This window comes from Amblyomma mixtum, chromosome 3 (assembly GCF_055824585.1).
Source record: "Amblyomma mixtum isolate Tamu chromosome 3, ASM5582458v1, whole genome shotgun sequence".
Lineage (NCBI taxonomy): Eukaryota > Metazoa > Arthropoda > Arachnida > Ixodida > Ixodidae > Amblyomma > Amblyomma mixtum.
The window spans coordinates 107,131,123-107,154,023 of NC_143014.1; the positions used below are offsets into that span (position 1 = coordinate 107,131,123).

Here is a 22,901-nt window from a genome sequence, read left to right on the forward strand (position 1 = left end):
TTTGTTTTATTTTTTTTCTGCATTACACAGTCGGAAAAAAACAGCTTTGAGGCCATATCAAGATGTAGTGGGGTTGAGAGAAGCAGAGAAAACCTGTGGGCAGAATGTGGGCTCAAGAAATGAAGAAAGGAAGGAAAGGTATTGGTATCATGCAAAACAAGAGCATTACCTGTATTGACATGGAATACCTGAAGTATGGGAAGTGAATCTTGGGGAGTAAAAAGGAAATGAGAAGTGCAAAGGTGGGAAACATCATGGATAAAAAAAATGTGTGAAGTGTTTCTATATGATACTGCTGTAGTATTACTTTAGTTGCACTCTGGTGCGAGTGATCTTAAATTTTGCTGAGTTAGCTGTGTTCACTGCGAGGTTTTGAGGTTGCTTTGCATTGTATTAATACTTCAGCTGGACATCAGCACAGTGGCTGCTGGTGGTGGCTCCATGCTGTTCTTTCGATCAGGACTCTTTGTTGTGGGACCTGAGTCGGCTGGGGCTCATCCTGGGCCTGTCTGCTATCGGAAAGGTGATCAACCTTAGCAACCCTTTTATATAAGGGACTGTTACTTTATCCAGGTTGTGGAAAGACTGTCTGGCATATTTTGGGATATTAACACCTCTTCTTGATTTCAGATTTGTAGTAATTTGTACTGACTGTCAACTGTTGCAGCATTTTAAAGGTTATTTCCAGGAAATAGGTAGGCTTTTTGTTTTCCAAGCTGCTTTGAGAAAACAACAAAGCAAGATATACTATACCCTTACAGCAGTAACTGTTAACAGACTTCCTGCTAAGTTTGTGGTTTCTCTTATTGCTGTAATGTGCTATAACTGAAGATTCCTGTGTTCACCTGCTAGCTAACGGTGTTATGATCAAGTTGGGTGTGGGCTAAAAAGACCATGCGAGCCTGAGAATGTGTGCTTTTGAGAGTGTGGCAGTCATGTGATCCATGACTGATGAATTAAGACCCATGAAAAACACACTTAACAAGTTTGCTTTTTAACTGCTTATTATATGAAGCTACATGAGCATGAATCATGTGTTATGTAGAATAAGTGTAGTTTGAGAAGGACTAGCCATATATAATTCATTTTTTAGGTAGCATTACCTTTATGACATAGGGAGCAGTTTCAGCTAGCACAGTACTGTTCTTTGATATACTGCAGTGCCATATTATGTAACCTTTTTGTTTCTCTAAACTCGTGAAATTCATCAAGAGCTCATACTGTTCAAATTAAAAAGGTATATTTTTAATGAAAAATAGTTTAGTGGTGGGACCTTAGCTACGTAGTAACTGGCATGGTTCAAAAATGGGAGTGACTTGTGTGCAAATACTTTGCGAAATGTTTTTTTTCTATATTTCCTTCAGACACAGTGTCCACATAAGTGGACGTGACCTAATCCTAATTATGTCCTTTTATACGAGGCAAATGTCTACCCTGGGACTGCTCGCTCTAAATATTTAGACCCTGCCTTTCACATGTGTTGCTGCTTCACTTACAGATACAGCGAAAATGTTTTTGAAAAAGATATGTAAAAATAGGCGTTCGCATGTTTAATGGCAGGATGAAAAATTTGCCTATTTTCACATGCTGACTCTTCAATTGGTCGTTTATCTAGCAGCTTAACATGTGAAATGGGGAAATAAGTTAATGTAGAAACAATCCTGCGGTCTTAATAATCATATACACACACAAAAAAAGTGCTGTGGCGTGCTTCCAAAGTTTTGTGTCCTCAAACGTGGACACATCACCTTTCTGCTCAAAATTTTTCAAGTGCATTTTTTTTTCCCTGATGTGCCCTATCTGTGATCAGGTACTATACTAAATGTCCTTATTGACTGCAGGTGTTCAAAGTCAAGCAACTGTTTAGAGAAACTTGGATTATTTGAGCTCTGAAGCATTTTTGTATAGATCACCAATGGAGATGTCTCTGCTGGTGACTTTCCTGATTATGAAATGGATGGGAATTGCAAATGCCTCTATGATGGTGAATGCTTGCTTGGTTGTTTGATAGCAATGGAAAAAGAACTCCAGGTAGAAGGATGAGGAAACTATCACGAGAGTATTTCTCAAAATGAAGACCTTGTTCTTGTCTGTTTGCAATAGCATTGTTAACATGTCTTCAGCTGTCATGGGCTAGAGCTGTTCGAAGTTGGAATGAAGCCCCAAATCATCACGACAGCATTCAAAGCCCTAAAGTCATCGTCAAATAAAAGAAGTTCATGAGGGGGTGAATAAGCTAGATGTCTTTGTACTAAATGCTCACAAGAATAAAAAATCGGCTGCATCGGGTCATCTCTCATTTTAGTTCATTTTCACTTACGACACTTGGTTGTAATACCTCTGAAGTGCCAAGAGCAAATGCAAAAAAAATATGCGTTAGGTTTGCTCACCTTTCAATTTGATATTGCTAATAGAGTACAATCACTGACCAATTTTACAGACTCGGCAGGACACGAAAAAGGGTCCGAATAATCGAACAGTCTGAAAAATCAATGAACTTAAAAAATTGACTCCTCTGTGAAAAGCTGGGCTTGAAAATCATGAACTTTGCCGCTCCTCACATTTCATTTGCAAGTGATAACGTTATACTCTGTCCAAGCCAGAGCCATGCTTTTGTTATGTTCATACTACCTCACGTCACGATACCAGACAGTGCGATACAGCCGCAGGTGATGGCACGAATGGTCACACGCGCCGCGCAATACAAGAACAGTTAATTTCCATGGATAATGCTGGTAGTGAACCCCCCACCCCATCTGCCCCGCACCGCGGTCTTCGTCATCTAAGCCACGGCGGACGCTGCAGCTGCCTCATTTTTATTGCAATTGCATGCTCTTTTTTGTACGTCTCCTTGATGGCGATGAAGAACGTGCCATAGCCTCTAGTGCAGTGATGGAGAAATAGCAAAGGCTGTCCCAGCCAATCCATGCGAAGGACTCTGTTTAAATCCAAGAGGGCATGGCATCTTTCACGGCGGCGATGAACTGGTTGGCTCTGACACCATTTCCCGCCCGCATCTATATTAGGCGGTGAAATCTATATTAGGCGGTTGGTGAAATCAAGGACGCCAGCATATAAGCCCGCCTAGGCCGAAACAATGCAGGCATGAAGGCTGCGAATTAGAGAGTCGTATTTGGTGCATGAAATACTGAATCTTTCGCTGTCTATTCTCAAGAAAGAATAGTTTTCGTCTGTTTTACAAGTAAATAATAATTCTCTGAGGTGCATTTTGTCATAAGTAAACATTTATGAATGTCTAGCAATAACCTGAAAAAGAGAAAATATGTTATAGTGTTTTTGGACATGCAGCAGCTTTGTGCCATGATGACCACATGCATGGATGCTACGAAAATGTATGAAATTATGAAAAGTTTTTTATTTTTTTTATATATTTGGCTTCCAATAGGTACTTTCACCATGTTTTTATGCAATATAGTTGAGCCCACTTATAACCTCATGGTCCCGCAGATTTGGTACATTGTATCCAAAGTTTGTAGTATGTGGGTAAAGTCCATCATGCTCATTTCTGTCTTTGGAGATAGCCCTGTCACGGTGCTTTTGAAGATCTCCAACGTGGTCATCTGCTCCTTGCCGAGGCTCATAGCCCCGACACGGCTCTGCTTTAAGGGCGCGATATAAATTATATGGCTAATCGCAGTTGAAGTGTTGATGGTGACTGATGGGAGGTCGCAGTTCTCAGACAGGCTTCACTGGGTCCAGCATCGCCCAGTGCGGTGCCCCACACATCACCCCTCCACCCTTCTCCTGGACCCGCACCTTCTCTCAGTGCTGCACCCGGTGCACTCTTCACCTTACACATGCCTACACTGACGCCACATTGAAGGTAGCGTAGTGCACTTGCGCACTGTACGTGCAGCCCCTTGTCTGCATGCAGTCTGTGTGCAGGAGCAGCGCAGAAGGTGGAGTGGCGATTGTGCAGGCGAAGCACGCCACATCATCGGCTTGGCCAATGTGGTGTTTTCAATTTGTCAGGCTTTTAGTTGACTGCATTACTGTCATATTATCAGCAGTGTATATTCTCCTCTGTGTTCTTTCATATCGTTACTTTCCAAGAGAACTAAAATAATTGCAAAAGTGCAAAAACATGTGGCACTTGTAAATAAATGGCAGGAAAAGGCAATAAGATGCAAATCAAATTAAAGGGCAACTGAAGAGTTTTCAGAATTTGATAAGTTTAAACGTGCCGAATGGTGAAACTTGCAGGTAAAGCATGCAAAATCTTTTTTGCACTAGGATTTGAAATAGTGATGTAATCACCGTCTAAAGGGGCATCGGTGTTCAGGATTCTCTGCAGTGCACAGCGACAGGCAGAGACCCCAGTGATGACGTCACGTACGGCAGCGCTAAGTTTCTAGCGAACAGGTGGTTGTTTCAAGGAAGAAAACAAATGCCGTCGAAGCTGAAGCTCACGAAGCTTTGTTTTGAGGCATCGGAAGATGCACGGCTGCATGTAGACGAAGACAGTGGACATCTGAAATTTCGGCAGTGATGACGTCTCCACGAGTTTCCCCACACTCCTCCAGCACAGTGAGGAGAAGCCTGAACTTCATTGCTGTTTTAATCGGTGATTATGTCGCCATTTTAAATGCTAGCGCACAACTACTTTGCCCGCATTACCAAGAAGCTTCGTAGATTCGAATTCTCAAATAACCTCGAATTCTCAAGAAACCATTTCACCGTCCCTTTAAATAATGTGTTCCCACAGCGTTTTATGCTCTTTTCTGTGGTTCTTTTTTTCTATAATTTCTTGTGCTTGTGTTATGTAGCTGTACTTTCTTTGAGGTCACTCTTTGTAATAGGCAAAGGTGGAGAACCATGGGGGCATTAATAAGTGCAGCCTCTGTCATACATAGAGGGCAGGAGCCGTGTACTGTGAAGGAAACAAAGGAGGATTTTGCTGCAGCTGCTTGGCGGGAACTGTGCTGCTTTTCTGCGTGTTGCTCATATGTCTGTATGACTGCACTTGTGTATGGGCATTGTTTCTGGAATACAGTAGCTACGGTCAAGTTCTGTTTTTTTTTTTTTTAATTCATGAATCACTGCACATGCATGCCCCAGGCATGTTTATTGAAAGCTGTACTTGTGCCACATTATCTGAGCACTTTCTTTAGGAAACTTTGATGTCAGCATGCTGCTAGCTTTGCTTCCAATTCAGAAAAGCTGGACAAAATAAAGGTGCACATTGCTTGCTGCTGCCAGTAGTGCATCGAAAAATGTGAATAAAATGGGCAGTTTTGTACTGTTGGCTTGACTGAACATAACCACCTTGATTCATTATTGTTCCGTTTCATAACAGCCTGATTTCACTTTCTTTCACTAGGGGGCCCGCTAACTGTGACTGATGCCAATGTCTGCTTGGGCCGCCTGCTGCCAGATTATTTTCCCAAGATTTTTGGCCATTCAGAAAGGGAACCACTAGATAAAGAGGCTGCTTTGGCAGCTTTTCGCAGATTAACACATGAGGTGAGCAGTAAAAGTTTCTTGGTGATAGCGCTGTGGAGGTACATTAACGGCCAAGATGTGGATGAAAAAGTAAGATCTTAATTGGGTCATGTTATGTGTGGGTATGTTCTCTGACTATATTAGAACCAAGGTCTACACATCCTGAGCTTTATTTTATGCCTGCAAAGACTCAAGATATCTTTGTTGCTAGTGGTTTGGGAGAAGTAGCATTTTATATTTGTGTATTGATAAATCAACTAGCTCAACCGACTAGCTCAGAAACAAATTCTTCTAAATCAAAAACCTCAGCTATTTTTTAGAAAGGTGGAGCAAGTGCAAAATATGCTACTATAGGTACAACAGCTAATTACAGGTTTGAAGAAGTTTAAATCTTCATTTGAATTTTTTATTGCTTTGAAGAGAGCACCTTTGTGTACTTCAATGTACACTGCATATGCTTGCTTAGGTGCTGCTCATCTGGGTGCATGTGCTATTTGGTCACTGCCTTGGTTACTGAGGTACAAGCATTTAGAGGGATGTTTGATGGCTAAAGTATAGCAAATCGTACCTCATAAAGTGTATGCTGTTAGAGTCGTGCAGGTGTTATGGGGTAGATTTTATGGCATTGCGCTGGGCTCTTGCTCCTGTGTATCATTTTATTCATGGATGTTTGGCTTTTTGTGAACACCATACAGTTTGTTTAAAATGTGGTTAGAAGTTAAGTACCATCTTCTTTTATAACATCTGAGTGGGTACAGCAGGAACAACAAAACGCGGACGCAGAAAGAAATACACTGAACGAGGATGAAGCTGACTGTCAACTAAAAATTTATTGGAAAACCCGTGCTTTTTGTTTCCTTGTCAAAATTGTCTTGCTTTTCATCTCCCGTGGGGTTCACTCAAGAAAGAAATTTCTTTTCTTGATAAAGCTATTGATGGTGCGCTAACGCACTACTGTCCTGTTTCCCGTATCGCCCATGCTTCAAGGATTTCACGTGTTACTTGGTCTGCAGACCTTTCCATGACTTGCACTTTATGCAACTTGGGCTTACATTTGCGCGCTTCTTTCTTCTTTTTTCCTTTTTTGTTTCTTTTACAATCTCTGCAATGCAAGGCTAGATTGCTGCTTGAGGCACCTGATAGAGATGATGCATGTTCTCTTATCCTATCATTGAGGCACCTTCCCGTCTGCCCTATATATTGTTTGCCACAGGCCAGAGGGATAGTATAAACCACGCCTTTAACACACTTGCTGTATCTTGTTCGATGTGCGATCTGGCATTGCTGCTTCTTTTGTCTTTTTAGTTGACAGTCAGCTTCGTGTGTTCTGTGTGTTTCTTTCTGCGTCCGCGTTTTGTTGTTCCTGCTGTGTACCCACCCAGAAGTATGAACCAACTAGATCAGTTTTCTACTCTTTTAACTTTTATAACAGTTATGTGAAGCACAGAAAGCATTTCCTTTGATATAAGCATGATTCCCATTTCTACGCATATAAATTGTGTCTTCAGTAATTTGTCACTTTGTCATTTTGACTAGATGGCACTTGCACTAGCGTTAAGTGATTTTATTCTTTTTTAACAGCATACCTTGGAGGGCTTGGTGCATTATAGCCTTTTTGGGGTGCTGTGGTAGTAAACTCTGAATTGACAAGTTGTAAGTTGAGAGTTTGATAGCGTAGTAGTTTTCTTCTTTGTCTTTTCTTTTTTCTTTTTATTTATTTTATTATTTGTTATTATTTTATTTTCATTTATTTTTTATTCTGCAGCTATATACTTTATGCTTTAACCTTTAATTTTTCTTCATGGTATCGAAGTACAAATAAAGCACAATGGATGGAGAAGCTTCTGCATGCTCTTTTTTTTTTTGCAGGTTTACATTTTTGTAGCTTGAATTTTGGTGTTACTTTTCAGTATACAACAAAATGCAGTGAAAGCAGTATACCCAAAACATACCTACTGTGACATGAAAATATGTAGTCATGTTGGAATAGCTCTTAATGCGCTCCTGAGGAAGCATGTCTTAAGGCTGCAAATTATGGTTCATCACTATACAAATTAGTATATTATCTTTACATTATGGGAAGCAGTTGACTCATGCACACAGATCTGTGAGCTTCACTTAATGAACAGGGGAGTGAGCATGTAGTGAATTATTTTATGCTCACTTGCCAGCCAGCTCATATTTTTGCTGACATATGCCCTGGAAAGAAAACATCAAAAACAGCATCATCTACACTGATTTCCTGAGTATGCTCAGAGGACTGCACTCTAGAAATGCTGCTGAACCCTTAATAAGAAACATCATACATAATGTTGTTAAAGTCGCAGCGCAAAAACTTAACATAAGATTCTGCTGGGTTCCAAGCCATGTTGGGATTGGGGGTAATGAGAAAGCAGATGCATGTGCTGCACAAGCCCGATTTGGTCAAATAGAACAGGTAAACATACCACACAGGGATTGTTTGAAGCTAATGTGCAGTAAACTGGGAAATAAGTGGCCGGATGTATGGGAAGATCAGATAAACAACGAACTGCATTCTGTAAAGCCCATCTTAGGAGAATGGAAATCATGTGGACATCAGGAACGTTTCACAGAAGTTACTGTATGTCGTATTTATGTCACTTTACTTGAAACTTTTACTGACAAAACTAAGACAAACCTCTCTGTGAAATGTTGGATAGTAAACCACATTTTAATTTCATGTACAAAACTTGAACAACTAAGAAAAGAAAATTTTACATCCATTTTACAATAAATACATCCCATTACACCCAGTGTTGCTTTTAGCTGATCAAGCACTTGTTGATTTCTCACATATTTTTAAGTTTCTCAAGGAAGCCAGTGTTTTAAACAAACTACAGGTATCTAAAAGTTTCATCATTAACACGAGACACTGTAACCCTATAAAGCAATCAAATTACCTTACTCATTTATTTGTTGAGACCAAACGTTGCTGATGCATAGCACATATATACCCCGCCGCGGTGGCCCAGTGGTTACGGCGCTCGGCTGCTGACCCGAAAGACGCGGGTTCGATCCCGGCTGCGGCGGCTGAATTTTGATGAAGGCGAAATTCTAGAGGCCCGTGTACTGTGCGATGTCAGTGCACGTTAAAGAACCCCAGGTGGTCGAAATTTCCGGAGCCCTTCACTACGGCGTCTCTCATAGCCTCAGTCGCTTTGGGACGTTAAACCCCCATAAAACTACACTAAACATAGCACATATATGTTCGAATACTCCATAGGCAGGGCTGCACGGTATGGCTGTTCAGTGTTGTGAAACCTCTTTGTTAAATCCCGTGAATGTTCATTTGTATATTGTATCTGACAAACGTTTTCCTGTGTCTACTGCTAATTTTGGTATTAAATGGCGTGTTGGATGCATGGCTGTTTCTGGGTTTGTGCAGGTGAACTTGTTCCTGAAAAGCCAGCCAGGTAGTGCGAACAAGCACATGACCTTGGAACAAGTTGCAATGGGTTTCATCAATGTGGCCAACGAGTCAATGTGCCGTCCCATTCGAGCCTTGACTCAGGGCAAAGGATTTGATGTTTCCAACCATTTATTAGCCTGTTTTGGAGGTGCAGGTGCACAGCATGCCTGTGCAATTGCCAGAGCTCTTGGCATGACAAAGGTCCTGATTCACAGGTACGGCAGTACTAGGCTCTACCCATTTTAACTGTGGGGCTCTAAATGGACGGGCGCAAGAAACATGAACATAGACTAGTGCCGATGCTTGTCCACATTGTTTGTCAGTGCTAGTCCATGCGAACAAAACTTTTAATCTGAGCTCTGCATTGTTTCGCAGCTGCTCCAGTTTGCTTCTCACCTGTGCTTATAATGGCTTATGTTTAGACAAGCAGAAATCACTGGAAAAATACTTATACATTGCATGATTTTTCTTCTAGAATGAATTTCTTTTCAGTGTCAAATCATTTCATGCATTTACTGTTTATGATCCTGCTCATTCTGCATTTTTTGCACAGCTTTTGTGTGTAAGGTCAGTAGGGAAAATTTAAATCATCCAGACATATAGGCAAAGAAAGAAGGCAAAAGCCTGTGTGCTGTAGCCATGGCGCTTATGCTATCAGTCATGTACTGTGTCTTTGTGTCCAGTTAAATTGCACCTTCGCAGCCTGCAGGTATGCATCCATGATACTTGTGTAACTAGCACTTAAATGTCATGTTTAAGCACTTGTGATGATCACCATGCGTACCCAGAGAAAACGATGGCCACTTTTATTTTTTCCCCAGAAAGCTGAAAGATACTGGTAACTTTGACTTAATTTTCATTTTCTTGCTCATTACATTCAAAATATATTTTTCGGGCAGTAGTGTGGCATCTTCACAGGTTTTCGGGTACTGTAAAGCTTTGCATTTAAGATGAATGGCTGGTGAGGATGCGTCAGTATAGACTGCCAAAGAGTTAAATTTGTTTTGTGCTATCCTTCTTACATTGTGTCCGCAACCTAATCTAATGCCAAACAGAAGTTGTTTGTTGTTTGGGGAATGCATTTCTTTCTCCTTTGTCTTCCTCCTATGTCCATAAACATATAGATGGCCAGTCAAGATTGTACAGTAAACACTGCAGCCTTATTTTCTATTGTGCGTCAGTGGAATAAAGCTAGCAAATGTAATGGCCTGTTGTTATTTCACAGAGCGAAGTGTGTAGTCGTACACATACAACAGTTTTTTGAGCATTCACTAGGACTTGGGTGCTTTGTGACGAGTTCAGTTTTAACTGGCTGGATTGTCTGTAGTATTTTCTCAGCTTCTTTTCATCATGTACACTTCCACTGTCTATTACCAACTGGTGTTTACATTTCTTACTGGAGTTACTTGTGATGTCTTATGTAATTTTGCGTGAGCACTACCAGTTTCGTCATACATAGCATCTGTGTGTATTGCATAAAACATCATTCTCACCCAGTATTTATACTGCTGTGTAGTTGAGATGCTGTGTGGTATTAATGGGCTTGAAGCTTCATAGCCTGTGTGCTGCTTACATTTAAACTTAAAGGCAACCAAGTTATGTTTCATTGGGCAGTGGCTTACTGTGAATGTCGTTTATGCATCATATTATTTTACAATGTGTATTGTGTTTTTATTCTATTCTATTTCTTTGCTTCCTTTTATGTTCTTCTGCACCCCTCAGCATCTCTTAAAACAACTTGCTGCATGGTAGTGTTGTAATATAATATAGAGCTTTCTGTAGACAGTGCAAAATTGGGCCTCTGACTCACGGGTTTCAGTTTCTTAATATGGATTACTGAGAAACCTGCCCTTTCTTTTTCATTTTTTCTTTGGGATGCATAATAAACTACTTATGCCATCTTATTCTTTGCTCCTGTATTTTTTTTTTTCAGATATGCAGGTATACTGTCAGCTTATGGCATGGCACTTGCAGATGTCGTGGAGGAAGCACAGGAACCATGTGCTATGAGCTATACTGCTGGTGAGGACACTGTGACAGTGTGCAGCAAATATTTTTACTGTTGGATTGCATAGCTTGAAAAAGAAAATGAAGCACCAAGAACCATGAAATACCTATTATGAGACCACCCATTGCGGTGGCTTAGTGGCTATGGTGTTTGGCTGCTGAGCCCAAGGACATGAGATTGAATTCTGGCCATGATGGCCACATTTCTGTGGAGGTGAAATGCTAAAACGTCTTGTGTGTTGTGCTGTGTCACTGCTTAAAGGACAGACCCCAGGTATCTTAAATTAATCTGGAGACCTTCATTAGGGTGTCTCTCGTAGCCTATGCTCATCTTTGGGTATGTTAAACCCCACATGCCAGTGTCATTCAGTTCGTATTGATATTTTGTATTGCATTGTATTTCCCCTCATGTAATACCTCTATTAGGGGCATTTGAGGTGTACAGTGAGTGAGTGAGTGAGCAAAGCAACTCAGGCTATCAGGGACGCCGTAGTGAAGGGCTCCGAAAATTTCGACCACCTGGAGTTCTTTAACATGCACCGACATCGCACAGTAAACCGGGATCGAACCCACATCTTTCGGGCCAGCAGCCGAGCGCCGTAACCACTGAGCCACCGTGGTGGGGCTGAGTGAGCGAGTGAGGTGAGTGAGTGGAGCGAGTGAGAGAGCGAATGAGAGAGCATGTGAGAGAGCGTGTGAGAGTGTGTGTGTGTTTGTGTGTGTGTGTGTATGTGGGGGGGGGGGGGGGGGCGAAAGGGAGGGAGGGAAAGTTAAAAAAAAGCAGTTTCAGTCGACAATAAATAAATACATAATTACAGAATGTTTTGATGGCTATATTCTAGTGTATTAAATCCGCCAAAGAGGTCATTGTGAATGTTCGAATGTTCAAGTTCAAGAGCTTTGAGTAAGGCAGATAATTTACATTCTATTCTTGCTTAAAAATTGTAGCACTCGGCTGATATGGGCAGCAGCTCTCCACTTGTTTTCAGCTGTCTCCACACATGGGACGTCATGTGGCTGACGTCGCCTGGAAAGCCCTGTTATTGGGCTTGTTGAAATGGCATCACCATTAGTGTTTGTAGATTTTGCAACATAGCTGACTTCTGAAGTTGTTTTAATAATGTTCTTTTTATGTTTCCTTCTAACGTGGAGTGAATTTACAAAAGCAGTAAATATGAGTATGTATTAAAACCAATGCAGCACTGCTAATGGGAAGTCTGCTTGTCTGGAACTTTACTTGCAAAACCACATTGTCTGTTCTTGCAGTCAGTGTGTATCATTACAAGTTTTCTGACCCGCATGAAACTACTCCTGGTTTATTATGGTTTGCAAAGCTGATTCACTTGTCAGGCCAGGTGAACTCAGAAAGTAACTTCAAAAAGCAAAGCGTATAATTCAAGTTTATACTGTATTGGCCTGGATGGTTTACATTCATTTTAAATATTTAGTGTGGTAAAGATGAGACACAGAAAGACATGTAATCTTTCTTTTCTTTCTCTTGCCTTTCATCGCGCTAAATCTTTAAGATGTATATTTAGGCCTGTAATTCCTTTTGTGCGCTGTCATTCAGTTGCTGTAGTCAGGTCTTTGGATAGGTTTTTATCATGTTTTATATCTATATAAAATGCTTGTGCTAAACTGCATGTATAGCTTCTTTTTCTTGTTTACCTTGCACTTCATGCTAACAAACAGTCTTAAAGAATGGTGAACTGTTCAGAAGACAAAGGGAATGGAAAGAGGTGCTTGTTATGACATAAATGACGGAAGCCAACAGTCAGTTCGGAGGTTGTGGGTTCGGATCCCAGCGGCGGCATGTGGTTGTTTTTTTCTTCTGCTTTTATTAATCATAAGGCTTCCATCATTTAAAGAATGGTGGTTTGAGATATTTCGTGGCAGAGGCTGATATTGGTTTATTTTGCAGGAAACATTCCTTTGATTGATGCCAGAATCAAAGCCTTAAGTAAGAAATGCACAGAAGCACTCTGTCAACAAGGCTTTGACAAGTAAGTCATGCAGGTCATCTGCAGCAATTGCTTGTTGGTAATGATGCTAGGGGTGAAAACTGTTGAATTATCATAGTGTTGTTCTCTCTGTCATTTGCACAACATTCGTTATCATAACCTAGCTTTACAAGGCAGTCAGTTTTACACCTATTCAGACAAACCCAGATACAGTTGTCTGAGTGCCCAAGCAGCCTGCTCCACTTTGCATGCGAGTCCTGATGCTAACCACTGGCTTCAAGATCAGGTGGCCTTGAGTTCCAAGGGCTTGCATATGTCATTTCAGTTGCAGCCTCATTGGGATGCTAACCTATGCGGTTTGGCAGTCACAAGCAGCAGTGCTGAAGTGACACTTTCAGCTTGCTGACAGCACTTGCGGCGAATGCGTCACAGTGCACCCGCACTCTTTGCATTGAATGCTGCTTCAATTTCTGACTGCCATTTTGGCATGACACAGCTCGGGAGTGTGTTGCATGCCATGGGTATTGTGGGTGCAACATGGCACACTCATGGCAGGCACTGTCTGCAAAGCAAAAGTACCTAGTCAGCACTGTCACTTGTGACCAGCAAACAGCACAGGCTTTCACCTTGAAAAGTGTGCGTGCATCATGCAAGCTCTTGGTGCTGTTGGCCATCCAATCTAGAACCAAGTGGCTAGTGTCAGGAGTGTGACTCCTGTGCAATCCATAGCTGGCTACTGAACCAGTGTAGACAACTGTTGTATGGCCTGTACGTATTACTGCGTTCTAATCTAGGTGAGATGCCAGTAAATGCTCAATCTCGCTGGATTAACTAGTAGGATGCTGTATTATTGTAAATCCCTTTTTTTTTTTCAAAAAGGGGACCTTTGGACTCGGGTATGGTGATTATAATCAGTCTGTTTGTTACCTCACTTTTTGTTTTCTGAAATGAGGTTGTCAGCTGACCTTGGGAGGGCTTAGAATCACAATGCTTGATTTGACTTTAACATGGCAGTTTAGTTTCAAGAACTAACTTCAAAGGAACCCGAGCTATGACCAGAAATTTTTTCTGAGGGGGAAAAGGACAAGTCGAGGAGCAACGTTATTACATTTGATTGGGAGTGAACTTTAGCCCAGTCAGCGCTCTCTCTTTCTTTGAATGCCCATGTTCTTGAGTGGAATCACATTGTCTACTTCCAGTTTATTATTATTATCAGTCAGCAGTCATTCATTCATGAGAGAAAACATGTATAGACAAGGGTCCCAGAGTCAATGGCTGACTGCAATGAAATCCCTGACTAAGAGTTGCAAAATGAGAGCAACACACACAGTAAAGCAGTGAATTGATAGCTAGTGTAATATAATCATTCAAAGTAAACAGACATTGCCTAATAATAATAATAATAATAATAATAATAATAATAATAATAATAATAATAATAATATAGTGCAAAAAAATAGATTGATACATGTTAAACTTAAGATTGTGTCAAGAAATTCATGAAAGAGCAATTAAGAAAGAGTGTAGAGAAGGGCACATAACAACTTTAATAATACAGCAAAAACTTCACAATTATCAAATGTAACCACCAGAGTGGGACCTCAAAATAAGCGATATTAGATATAGAAAATTGTTTTAGCTCATACTTGAAAGTGTGCTAGAATAGTAGTGGTGTGTAAGTAATTCATTCTGTGACTTAAGAGCAGCAGTTGAGGATACCATTGCTGCCTCTGGTGAGATGAGTACTATCAGAAAAACAGCACTGATTTTAGGGCTTCTCTGTATAGATTCTCTTAGCAGACCTTTCTTTTTTTTTTTCGCTGTTGTCTACACTAGTGAACAGCATGGGCTCAGGCCAGCCCAAAAGCCTGGGCCCAGCCTAGGGGCCGGGGCCTAAAGGAAAGTGGTTCAATGCCTTGGCTCTAAAGGAAACTGGTTCATGTTGGGGAAGTGAAACTTAAATAATATTATTTGCAGTAGCCCGAAGCAAAGGAATGAATTACTGAAGAACAAATGGTTAATGTTTATGCCTAACTAGAGAAAAATAAAACATTTCAGTTACAAAGTTGTATCGCTTAAAAAAAAAAATGCAGGTGGCTCAGTCTTTATGTGCATTTGAGGTTGTTCAGTAGATTGTTCTTATGCTCTGTAAGAACAGCAGAATCCAGGAGGATAACAAGACTGTGGCCACTTGCATGTATTAGTAGTAATTGGGGCTGCACAACTTGAACACACTGTTATTGCAGGTATTTTAGATTTTGCACGCTTTACTCAGAATATGTCACTTGTGGTTTTCTTCGGCATTCTACTGCTCTCAAATTGAAGTCTTTCTCATACCATCTGTAGCAGTAATGTTGATCAATGCATTTTAACTGAATAACTAGATTATTTTTGTTGTATCTGGGTCGTCATCACGAGTATGAATTGGAAAATGGTCTCAGTATCTCTAGATATTCTTGATGACTGCCAACAATAGTGTTTAAGTGTCACTTCTTTAAATGCTTCCTTTAAATGCTTGGAACCCGCCTCGGTGTCTGAGTGGCTACTACGTTCAGCTGCTGAGTCCAAGGGCAAGGGATCAAATCCAGGTCTCAGCAGCCGCAATTTGATGGAGGTGAAATGCTAAAATATTTGTGTGTTGTCAGTGCACATTAAAGAACCCCAGGTGGTCAAAATTAATCTGGAGCCCTACTATGGCATCTCCCATAGCCAGCATGTACCTTAGGGCATTAAACTTTAGATAACATACTGTTTAAATGCTTGCCATGTGTTGCATGAGGTGCCATGCATAGGCATAGTTCCATTCCTCTCTGTAGTGCCTTAGGGCCTTGAAAGTGTTTTAATAAATATACAGAGTACAAAGTACAGTCATTGCGATCACGAATGTCAGTCACTGCTTAAAACAACTAGTCATGATTTCTTCAGTGATGACCTGTCCACCATGTTAACCAATAACTCTCATAGATTCTGCCTCGTCATCAATCCAAGTTCCCACCCCGAAATAGCACTAATTAATACTGATGAGAACCAGTCACTGAAACTGAGTATGCACAGCTTCTTAATGATGCATTTTTATTCATGTTCACCCATGAAAACACCACCTCCTCGCCCATGTTACAGCCATCTTCCGTCACTTCCATGCCAGAAATTATCATTAGTGAATCAGGCATTCTTGCTCTTTTAGATAACCTCAAGATTACTACCAGCTCTGATCACCTTGGTTTTAATAACAAAATACTAAAAATGCCTCTCTAAACCTCTATCAAGCATTGTCATCGCTTTTTTCACAATCATTATCATCTGGTACAATTCCTTATGACTGGTGTACAGCGAAAGTGATAACCATTTTCAAATCCCGAGACCACACTATTCCACTTAACTATCGCCCTATCTCATTAACCAGCAACATCTGTAAACTCCTCGCGCACGTAATACATACTCAAGTCATTAATTATCTAGAGGAGCACGATATCATTTTCAAATATCAACACTGTTTTCGCAGGGGCTATTCATGCGACACCCAACTCGCTGGATTTACTAACAACATATTTTTCGCAGTAGACGCAGGCTTACAGGTTGACGCAGTATTTTTAGACTTTTCTAAAGCTTTTGATCGCGTTCCCCATCACAGGCTCGTAACCAAATTGACCAATTTAAATCTCCATCCAAATGTTATTTCATAGATAAAACAGGTCTTCTACAATTGAAAACAATTCACCTCCGTCAATGGCTTTAACTCGTCTTCTGTCCTTGTAACATCTTGAGTCCCCCAGGGCAGGGTACTTGGCCCTCTGCTTTTTTAAAATTTTTATTAACGATCTACCCAAATGTGTATTGTCTCAAATTAGGTTATTCACGGATGATTGTGTTATATATCTTAATATTACTAATGAAACCGCCCGCTATTCCCTTCAAACTGATCTTGACACTGTAACGGCTTGGTGTTCCTCCTGGCTAATATCTCTAAATGCATATAAAACAAAGTTAATTTTGTCTACTAACCGCTCCACTCGAATTCCTACAGCATACTTCAATAACGATAGCCTAGAACTTACAGCAACTTACAAGTACCTTGGAGTTCACTTTCAGTCTGACCTAACTTTTCATTACCATATTAACACAATCTTAGCATCAGCAAACCGTGCACTCGGCCTTCTTAGGCGTAATCTCAAGCACACACCTTCATACTTAAAAAAACTTGCTGACATCACGCTAATCTGCCCGAAAGTTGGGTACACTTCTTCCCTCAACAAGCATACATCATAAACAACATTGAATCCCTGCAAAACTGTGCTGTTCGCTTCATCTTTTCAGATTATTCGTGCTTCACTGGTGTCACAGCATTAAAACAATGTGCCGAGTTGGAACCACTATCATGTTGATGCCATTTCGCTCGCCTAACCTTACTTCACAAACTGTATCCACCCTCCACGATGGCTTCTTTTTGTCACCCCCTGCAGTCCTTCCTCGCCGTTACCACGATAACAAAATAAAATGCATGACGTGCCATTCATCACTTTATGTGAAATCATTCATTCTTCACACCATAATAGACTGGAACAACCTGCCATCACACATAGCTACTGAGGTTAAATTATAATCCTTCAGCATTTGTTAAAGCAAACCATGGACTGACAGGTTTTGTATTTTTGTTGTGTTATGTGCATTATACTTTCACTGAGTATTTTATTTTGCATTATTTGTTCTTTTATTTGTGTACTTCACTAGCTTTATTTCATACTTCACTATTACATGCATTATTTGTTTTATTTCAAGTGCCTGTGCCGTATATTTATGCTTGTATCACCCCCCCCCCCTTTTAATACCCTTGCACGAGGGCCCTTAGGGGTATTCTAAATAAATAAATATGTAATACCTTTTTGATTGCAGGCGAAACATTCTTGTGGAACCTTTTCTGCACATGCGATATGACCGGACTGACTGTGCCCTCATGTGCCCTTCTGAGGTCATTAAAAGTGGTTCAAGTGTGCCACCTGCATCGGCTGATGGGCAGGCCACTTCTGCTTTTGGAGACTTTGAATCGTCCTTTGAGTCACGGTGAGCTTACTCCTGCCAGCCTTAAGGAGGAGAGCAGTTTTGCTCACATTTGAAGTGCTTATCATGCTGTAAAAGTGGACAAATTTACAAAACAGAGCCATGTAAAATAACGGGTTAAAAAAAAAAATGAAGCGAATGATGTTGAGCTTTGTGCAGTAGAACCTCAATGGTACAAATCTCGTGCAGCTGTGAAAAATTTTTGTATCACCCGAAATTTGTGTGAGAACAAGCGAAATAGTGAGAATAGCATTCAGACAAATTTATTTACGGCAGCCGGGATTTATTTATGGCCTCACGGCACAACTCTGTACTCGTGGTGTGTACTGCGGGACTGGCAATTGCGGCATCAGCAATGTGTGGGCTGTGGGTCATCGCTTGGTACTCGTGGTGCGTATTGCGTGACTGGTGGTTGCAGCGTGAGCATTGTGTGGACCATGGGTCATCGCTCGGTACTCGTGGTGCGTACTGTGCGACTGGCAATCATGGCATCAACAATGTGTGTGCCGAGCACCAGCGTTTTGAGGTCCGTGCTTTTCTACTGGTGAGGGCAGCGCTTATTGTTCACGGGTGCGGTCACGAATCCCGCATTCCTATCATATGTAGTGGTGCAGGAGTGTATTCGTAGTCCTGAATTTCCGCATGTTTGTTCACAATGAACTTTAGCTGCGGAATTTCTTGAATTCATGTCATACCTATATTTCCATCATCTGTTATTGTATCATTGAGATTACACCTTAGCACAGAGTTTTAAGTGGGCATGCCTTGTGTGGTGATCAGGGCTGTTAAAATGGAGCACAGATTTCATGTCCTCCTGTTCTTGCTCAATGTAGTCTTCCTTGTTTACTTCATTTAGTAGGGCCCGCCGTGGTGGCTCAGGGGTTATGGCGCTCCGCTGCTGATCCAAAAGACACAGGTTCGATCCTGGCCGCTGCGGTCGAATTTCGATGGGGATGAAATTCTAGACGCCCAGGTGGTTGAAATTTCTGGAGCCCTTCACTGTGGCGTCCTTCATAGCCCGAGTCGCTTTGGGACGCTAAACCCCCATAAACCATGAACCATTCATTTAGTAGAGGCATGCAGTGTAATTGTAATTGGCTCAGTATTATTTTTAATTTTCAGGAAAAAAATCATTTCATTTAGGGGCCTCCTTCAGGACTTTGAGCATGACTTAGCAAACATTTTTTACACTGCTAGTACTGTTAAGATTGGTGCATGGTTAACCAAGGCTGTTTTAAAGTAAAGTGGCAGAAATGTTTGTCCATTGACCCACACAGCTTCATTTTGTTAAACCTTCTACATGCTGTCACAGTTAGCACTCCTAGTTGAATGTGTGCCTTTGCTGCACCAAAATATGTTTCTGCTGGGAGGTGCAGCAAGGGCCAACTGAATGTAGCTATTCGTTAATGCGAGGGGTGTGACTAATGCATTTATACTCACAATTAACTTGGCTAGCCAAAACAGCAGCCTGTGCAACACAGTCCAATTTCGTACTCTATATAATGTTATTACACTGGTGCAGTGTGCCCTCGTTTCAGACATTTGTCTCTGCAGCATTGCCATATGAAGCATATGACTATACTGGAGACAGGTGTATCCAAAACTACCATAACAAACTCAAAAGAACACATGAGGGCTCATGCAACTCCATCCAAAGGAGACATAATGGGATAGCTGCCTTGTGATCCAATTTTTCACGCTGCTGTGCATACTGCATCAATTCTTGTGCCTTTGGTGCATGCCTCTACTTTTCTGCCCATTTTTGCTGCCTTGTCTTGTGATCTTACCATGTCTGTTTTTCTGTGGTCTCCCATTCTTTGCAGCATCTTTGGGTGTGCTATTTTATCTTCGATAATTGCACTAGTTCGCACAGGGCTCCACTATGCCATGGGCTCCTGAGCACGACAGTGGTTGCGAGACAACTCGTGCGCAAGTTTATCAAAGATTCCATTAGTCTGTGCTTCCATTCCAGTATTGAACACCCACTATTTGACCCATTTGCATGCCATTCTTGCCATTCCGCTATACTGCCTTAGCTTCTTTGCCTCTCCTCTTTGGTCAGAGAAGTCTACTGTTGTCTTTGTTGCTCTTTTTAGTGCTCTGTATCAACCTTTTGGGTGGTGCTACACACTTTTTACATTGCAGTTTAGGGAAGTGGTACATCCCTCCTTTCTTTGTCTAGCTTTCCGTTGCCTGAGTAGAGCTATGCCAGTTCTCTCATGCACCACCAAGTCACTCTCTTTATTTGCTCCATCTGGCTGGGCTTTAGCCTAGCTGTGATCATTTCCCCCTTCATTTTCTTTCTCAGCTTTGTTAGTTGTTTCTCTTTTTAATGTACGGTGTGTCAAAAACTGAGTGCGTGCAAACATATTCAGTTAAGACTTTTGAAGTACAATGGCCAGTCAAGCCACAATATGCATTGGCAAATGCTGAATCATTCATTACAGAAGCATGAACCTGATGAACATTGTTAAAGCGGTAAGCACTGCCATCTCAAAAGAAGTAATGACTGCAATTATATGTCACCTGAAGGCTAACAAAAAAAAATGAATGGCCTGCTACTGTGCAACTGAAATTTGTTTTAATTGCATTCCTGCTTTTATGGCATTTTTTTTTTGTATTTGTAACATGTTCCTCACTATGCATTTCTTGTGCAGTATGTGCTTATTCTAGTATGCACAGCGGGCAACATCTGGGAAGAGTACGAGCTCTTAAGCCCCTAGCGGACTTGTACGAGCCAGACTCATCATTAGCTGACTGTCATATCTGTCTCGTGACAAGTTCAGCTTGTTATGTGTTATCTGGCACTCTGTGTCCGTTTTAAGGTGAGTAGGGCTTGCCCAAATAATTTTTGTGGTTTGCCAACAGGTGGAGACAGGGTACTAAATCACCATTTTGGTACCATTTTCGACAACAGACATGTCCATTAGGCAGTTAACTATGTGTGTGCATTGTGCAAACCAGTGGAGAATGTCAGCTTGAATTCTGCTTTATTCAATCAAGTTTTCAATCCCCATTGAAGTCTGAGTTAGTGAGGTTCAATATGCATTATATATATTGTGCTTTATTATTGGCGGCTCAATTGTGGTGAGTGTGAGTGAGGTCTGAAAAATTGACCAATCAGTTGCGATGTGTCTGAAATTTCAAGTGCTCTTATGCATTGGCTCTATGGGGCATGTCGCAGTGCCAAGAAAAAGCCAGAATAATCAAGCATGTTCGGAAAATGAGGGGTCGGAATTTTCGGTTGACGACTGTATTCAGGTTTTCTTGTCTTTACTGATATTTATGGTTTTAATCACAAGGCATCTTTGCATTGACTTAGTTGTGGAGTATCAGGTACCTACTACAAAACCAGGAGCGCATGCTCCTAATTGGCTCTTTGAAAGTCGCAGGATCTGCTCTCAAGTGCTCATTGATATTTCCACAACTGAATATGTTTGTGCATCACAATAATTTGAATTTGTACAAGTAGTAGTGTATCTCAAGGCATTATTGTTCTTTATTTTGTGTGGTTGTGTATTTCTACTCTCAGCCAAAATTGATATTTGCATGTCTTCATGATGTATGCAGTGATCATATGTCAATATGAAGACTGTTCAGTAGAAGAACTAGGACTTGTTGCAGCATTGGAATGGGGCCGGTGGTGCATGTAATTTTTGTCTTGTTATTATCTTGTGATGGGATGCAGGTACAAGCGTGAATTTGGCTTCGTGCTGCCTGGGCGCAGCATAATTGTTGACGACATTCGGGTTCGAGCCGTGGGCCGCGCTGCCTTCGCTGAGAGTGGATGCCTAGCATCTGGTAGCAAGCAACCATCACAGCCTGTTGAGGTAGCATTTGTGAATTGTTTTGTTTTCACTCAGTTTAATTCAGTGCTTATTTTGTTCTGGAATCCTGTCATTTTAATTCATTTTTACAGGATGCAGAAAATGAGGGCATCGTAAGTAAAAATAATGTTGCACTATGGAGATGAGTGTTTGCTAGGCTATTAAATTGTGTTCTGCTGCTACCTGTCCGGTATTGATATGGATTTTATGTCTGTTTAATAAACCTTTCAGTGTGTATTGCCAGGTGATTTGTGTCCATAGAGGACAAAATTTTGATTTTTTGCTATAATACAAAATAGGTGTTCTTTATATAATGAACACCTGATTAAAAACCAGGTATATCTTTTTAAAAACAATAATTTTAGTTTCTACCTCTCGTTTGTAGGTTTTCTCCAGGAGAAATTCATGTTGTTACCGTCGGGAGATGAAAAGCCATTATCAAAAGAGTTTTATTCGCTTTTAAAATGGTAAAAAGTCACATTATGTTACCTTAAAAATTAACTGCAAGGACTCTTTTTTTCATTCACAAAATTGACTGTTAAGCTGTCAACAGGTGACAGTGTTGCCAATTGAGACAAAGCTTTTTTCAAGCCAGGTTTTGGTCAGGAGTTTCATGTTGTGAAGACTAAAGTCAGTGCATGCATTACAAACTTACTCACATTACTGATATTTACAAGACAGCTGATTAATGTTTGTATTGAAGAGAAGTTACATTAATATGTCACCCTTCGAAGCTCCATATTTTGTGCAATCAGAAGAGCTGAGCCCACAGGCTATGGTAAATTTCTGGCATTTTTCATGTCATAACCTCTAAAGCTACCATGCATTTGACCTAATGCATAAAAAATTCAGAGTGCTGAAAGCTTCTTTTCTAGGTTGCGCAGAAGGATTTCCGCTTTTGTAACAGAGCATGCTTTGTTGCCAGACTTGATGAGAAATTAGGTGCATTTGAAGGTGAATATCACATAATTTCTTCTGATTGAATTTTAATTTTTATTTATATTTTTGTATTTTTAATTATTTCAATTTTTAATGCTAACTTTGGCTGGCTTCAATCTGGATGGGGTGACACATCATGGCGGTTAAGTTATCCTTAATGGTCTTGGTACAATTTAAGGTTAGAAAAAAATTAGGTAGCTTTGACAAACACTTTGTGTC

At 40.9% G+C, this 22,901-nt stretch overlaps 1 protein-coding gene across 2 annotated transcripts in view; it reads left to right on the top strand.

Moving 5' to 3' along the window:
- The window catches only part of LOC149351286 (5-oxoprolinase), a 91,622-nt gene that overhangs the window by 20,676 nt on the left and 48,045 nt on the right, over positions 1–22,901 (top strand). For both annotated transcript variants that reach the window (XM_089580571.1, XM_089580570.1), the window contains exons 10-16: positions 406–523; positions 5,342–5,484; positions 8,870–9,108; positions 10,827–10,915; positions 12,822–12,903; positions 17,752–17,919; positions 21,605–21,746. In XM_089580571.1, the coding sequence (XP_089436697.1) occupies positions 406–523; positions 5,342–5,484; positions 8,870–9,108; positions 10,827–10,915; positions 12,822–12,903; positions 17,752–17,919; positions 21,605–21,746 (981 nt within the window). The remainder of the gene's footprint in view (positions 1–405; positions 524–5,341; positions 5,485–8,869; positions 9,109–10,826; positions 10,916–12,821; positions 12,904–17,751; positions 17,920–21,604; positions 21,747–22,901) is intronic.